At 28.1% G+C, this 5266-nt stretch overlaps 1 protein-coding gene across 2 annotated transcripts in view; it reads left to right on the top strand.

Annotated features, from left to right (window-relative positions):
- Window positions 1-4903, top strand: part of LOC122531295 — an 8826-nt gene extending 3923 nt beyond the window's left edge. Inside the window, exons 6-7 of one of the 2 annotated variants that reach the window (XM_043659097.1) lie at window positions 12-385; window positions 4064-4903. In XM_043659097.1, coding sequence (XP_043515032.1) covers window positions 12-384 — 373 coding nt within the window. In that variant the 3' untranslated portion in view covers window position 385; window positions 4064-4903. Of the gene's footprint in view, window positions 1-11; window positions 3875-4063 lie in introns of those variants that run through there. The other variant, XM_043659096.1, reaches the window with a different exon arrangement.
- The last annotated feature ends 363 nt before the right edge of the window (window positions 4904-5266 follow it).

A 5266-nucleotide genomic window follows, 5' to 3' on the forward strand; every position in this document is an offset into this window, starting at 1 on the left:
TTTTACTTCAGGTCAGATACTATTGCGGCGACACCTGTGAAAACACTACGTTCACGTAATGTAGACATAACTGGTCACACGATATCTCCACAATTAGTACACCAGTATGGAATAGTAAAGCAAAGTCGGCTCTCTTTGTCAAATAAAATGAAGCATTCTAGTAATAATGGATTTCTACAATCGAATAGAGTAAGGTCTTCCTCCTTGCCATCCAGTATAAAACAAACGAACAATAATACTGGGAACGGAGCTTGTTCTACAATTAATCCTACGAACACAGGATGTAATTCTAGTTCTGGGATGGCCAAGAGAGTGAAATCACCTTACAATCCGAGTGCTAGATCATTAAGCTCGCGATCTCGCATTAAGCGCCTTGGAAAATGAGGTAGGGTAACGTACGTTAATTACATTACTTGTTACATTAAACAGGGTATCGTTTCTTACCCTCACCAAATTTTTATTTACTTCGCGCCTTGCTTTTCATCTTCATGGAAAGATTTGATGGCTAGCTGAAAAAAATAAAAAAAAAAAATGCTCTCATTTCTACTGTTGCATTTTATCTTAAAACTTGAAGATACTATAGGCAAGCTCTTGTCTCGATTTTCCAAACATCTCGACGGAATTGGGTTTGCATTTTATGGACCAATCAATTACTAAATTTAAAACAAAACAAAACAAAAAAAAAAAAAAAAAAACGAAAAAAGCGAAAAAGAGGAGGTAAAGAAGAATTATCAACGATTTCCGTTGTTTCCTATTTTAGTATAGTTCTAACTTGTTAAAAAACGATTTACTAGTAAATAATCGCGTATATGAGCATACTAAGTAGGTCAACAATTTTCTTATCGATACACAGTAGTGTTTTACTACTTCCACGGCACACTGGGTGAAAAGTCGATTGTATTTTTCATATTTACGCTGTTTCACAAATTGGAAGATATTTAGCAATAATGTAGATACCGTTCGAATAATATAACGTGTTTCTTCGTGTTTGAAAAAATGAAGAACATCAACCAGAAATTGCATGCGTAATTTTTCCAACAGATATCTTTTACTATTATCCAACACGTGTGTGTTTTTTCTTTCATGCCGTGGTAATGAATAGTTTTTGATTTTCAAAAATCAATGTTCCTCTTTTGATAATAGATCACCATGCTAGTTCATTCGTTTTAGTAGATTTTTTCATCAGGAAGCCAATTAAACACATTTATCATTTTCCACTTCCTTAAAAAGTCGTAGCACCTTGTGGGATTGAAAAGAATAGTATGACTTAAAAATTTGTTTATTTGACAATTATTTAACAATGTATTGATACTTTTTAAAGCGTGTGAAATATCATTTATTTTTAATATTTATATATATATATATATTATTTATTATTTAAGATTACGAAGTGAATTGGCACCTAGTACTACCAAAAATTCTGTCAACTGAAATAAAAATTTTTTACAATATAGTATATGGTAAATTAAAATATCTGCTACATTCTAAATAATTTTGTGAAAAATAATTCGTAAAAATTTGAGATTTATTGTATTAGATAGTATTTAAAATTTCCTGGGCATCAAGTCAAAAAAGCATAGTTTAAGAAAAAGTCAGTTTAAAGATCCAAATAAATTTTTTCGTCATAATATTTGTATAATGTTCAAAATTTAGAAAAGCGTAAAAATTCCCAATTTTCTCAAAACCGACAAGGTTTTATACCAGATTAAATATCGGATTAATATTAAAAGACTTCTTTCATTACTTTATGCTTTCTAGTATTTGGCTAGCTTGTTAAAATATTAATTGTAAAAGAGGAAGTTTGAAACAAGAGAAAAGAAGGAACGTGAACATATGTATAAAATGTATGAGCCTGAGAGCAAAAGAAGTAGTGAATGACTGTATTGACAGAGCGTATATGTGTGATTTGTAAAAATTATTTCCAATGATTTCTTCAAATATTGTAGTCTTCAACGCGAAAATGACTTTTAAAGGACGAATCCTTGAAAGAGAAAATGTAATTTACTTACAGTAAGATTTAAAACAAATGAAGATATCTAATACGTAGGTACGTATTTAATTCAGCGATTCGCTTTGGCCAAGTATGGTGACGACTGTTCAAGATTCACTTGAAGCGTTAAGGAAAAAGAAAACGTGTATAATCATTAAATTTTGATATTTAACTTTATACAATGGCAGCACAAAGTCTAAGAAAGTCTTTCGATATAATAAGAAAAAAGATTAGATAAGTCCCGATTCTATCCTATTCATTAAGCATTTAATCGTTCGTCTAATCACGACGGAATTTTGAATAGTGACTATCTTGGTACAAAGCGACACAAAACAAAAAAAGATGACTGTCTATTGTGCGATACAAAATTTAGATTATATTTAGGGCGAAGAAAAAATAAAGAAAAGAAGAGTATAAATGAGAATGAAAGAAATGACGAATTCATCTGTTTATAGATATGATATGTAAATCGTTGAAACGGTGATCGAGAGGCAAATCTTTCGTATAATTTTATGCTTAAATCATTAAGTAGAAACACATTGTATTGAAATCTTTTTTTTTTTTTTCCTTTTCATTTATTACGAATGCGATCTTGAATATATGTTTTATGGTATTATTTTTAAGATTATTTAAAATTTGTGGGTAGTCAGAAAACATACTTCAACAGTTTGATGAAAGTTTAATTGTATGCGTGTTAGTAATAATATAATCAGAGAAGGAGAGTGAGACGGTAAATTCTCGACTACATTTTACAACTTTATTTCATATACAACATATATTCTCTAATGTAATATTTGTTGCAGAGATCGTTAGAGGATATTTAATATTACAATAAGATTATTTGTAAGACAATTTTTAGTTGACTTTTATTTGTTGGAATATTTTTTTTATATAAATAGTATGGTGATAATGCAAGAGAATTTACTACGTCCACAGGATTGTTTGATCAAACAAAGAGAAAAATAATAAAAACGTTGGGAAACATATGTTTATACGAATTTATCAATATTTTTATATTTTTATGTTTCATCATAGACAGTACAGAGAGAAAAACAATTATATCAAAGAAGAATAGAGAAAAATGTATGATAAAAGAAAATAATGACACGTGCCTACAATAGTTACCATTGAAGTTTGTATATATATATGTATAAAGTGTATTCATATATCATGGACCAAGAAGAAAGTAATTTTTTCATTGTTGCATAGTGAAGATATAAATACCAAATGAAAAAAATATATATATTATGAGATAGATATAAAATCTGAAATGTATAAAATAAGAACGATCTCTTCTTGGTGCATGTGATACAAGTGGCACTATCTATACATATAGATATATATCTATAAGTATGTATGTAAATATATATAAATATATAGACGCATATATATACATACATATTGTAAAATAAAAGCGCGCGTATATTTGCAAGTCGTCTATATATGTGTAGATATAATTTAAAAAAAAAAATAAGTTAGATGATTGTGCTCATAAGAGACATAAACAAAACCTTTGCTAGCTTTTATTTATATACATGAGAAATTCTAATAGTTACAAGGAGAGTAAAATGTAGAAGTGGACGAACAACAAAGGATCCGTCTAGTTCTGTGCTTGTAGATTTAAAATTCGTTACATAGATCCTGAATTTAAAAAAGAAAAAAAGAAAAAAAAAGAAATAAACTAAGTATTTCTCTGAGAGCCGAAGTAAACGGAGAAAGAGAGAAATAAGATTTAACAGAAGAACGCAAAGAAATGTATGAACAGAAATTTATAGTGGTCTATCTCAGGTTAAGTATAGGTTGAAAGAGGCGAACTCGAACAAATGTGTGATCACGTTTCAAATCTGTATATTTTAATTAAATAAACTGAAGTATACAAATGTTTTCAGCAAATGTTTTCTTTGCGAATAGCAGCATGAGCCCTCGTGCACTGCCTAGAAACTTAAGCACCATTCTTGAATTATGCAAAATGTATATTTATTTATTCTATTTTCATAAAGGAATTGTAATTCTCGGTAGAACATAAAATTAAATTAATTCATTATATATTTTCTTTTTTTGTTTTTGTTCTAGATACTTGTAAGATTAAAATTATCCAGAGTTGTTGAGAGAGAAATTAAACAGACTGAGATGTGAGATTGGATATTTCAAAAAAATCATTTAAACGGCTGTTATATTTCTATGCTGTTATTTGAAAAAATACAATTTTACATATATACAGACACACAGTTAAGTCGAATTTTTCTTTTGTGATTCCATAATATTATTTATATAGGCATTTGCAGAAGTGTACGTATATATTATACATAACAAAGTGTATGTATATATTATACATAACAATGTACATGCTAAATATAGATAATTTGGTTGACCAATAATAAATACTTTCTTCTCGTTTTGAAACCATCATTTTTATAAGGATATCCGAATATAGTGTTACGCGCGCGCGCGCGCGGCGATAGATTACAATACAAATAGAAATACAAGAAGCGACAGAATATGATTCCTTAGAAGAATTATAATGCTTGTATATAGCCTAACACAAAGTTTTTTTTAAGTGATGCATTTTTTTCTTTTTCTTTCTTTCTTTTTTTTTTTTTTGTTATTAAACGCACAGATAGAATATCCACAATTTATAAAAGTTATCTGTTATTTTACAAGATAATACTGAAACTTAAAATGTATACTAGAAAGTATGTATTACTTTTCTTTTTACCATCATGTTTATTCCTTTTTTTTAATTTTATTCTTTTCCAGGGTTCTATGTAAGGAAAACACTCATTTAATAATTAGTGCAGATTTTAAGAATCAAAGTCTGATTATTTCAACTTTCGTTTTGAATTATTACAAACGTTTATATTTATAAACATTGAATTATTTAATACATCTATGCCAAGATGTAGAAACAATTCTGTATCTAAAAAAAAATGTATTGACAATGAAAGTTGATTTTATATATTTTTATAATTATTATCAAAGTGGATGTAATTGCACAATTCTAATAATGTTCTGACGGTACAAGGAAACTACTGAAACTTTATCAAATTGACAAAATTTGAATTTTCATAAAAGTCTAACATTACTTAAGGTAATACACTGTTTTATGAACAATATTATAACACAGAAAATTTTTATCATTGGTTATCAGTATCTATAATACACATAATTTTATTTTTTCTCGCAACTTTATAACATTTTTGCAATCTGGCACTGAAAAAGATCCTTTCAGTGTACAGTCAATCAAGTCTATAAAAATTGAAACAATAACAGACTGAA

Source organism: Frieseomelitta varia, unplaced genomic scaffold, assembly GCF_011392965.1.
Source record: "Frieseomelitta varia isolate USP_RPSP 00005682 unplaced genomic scaffold, Fvar_1.2 scaffold_384, whole genome shotgun sequence".
Taxonomy (NCBI): Eukaryota; Metazoa; Arthropoda; class Insecta; order Hymenoptera; family Apidae; genus Frieseomelitta; species Frieseomelitta varia.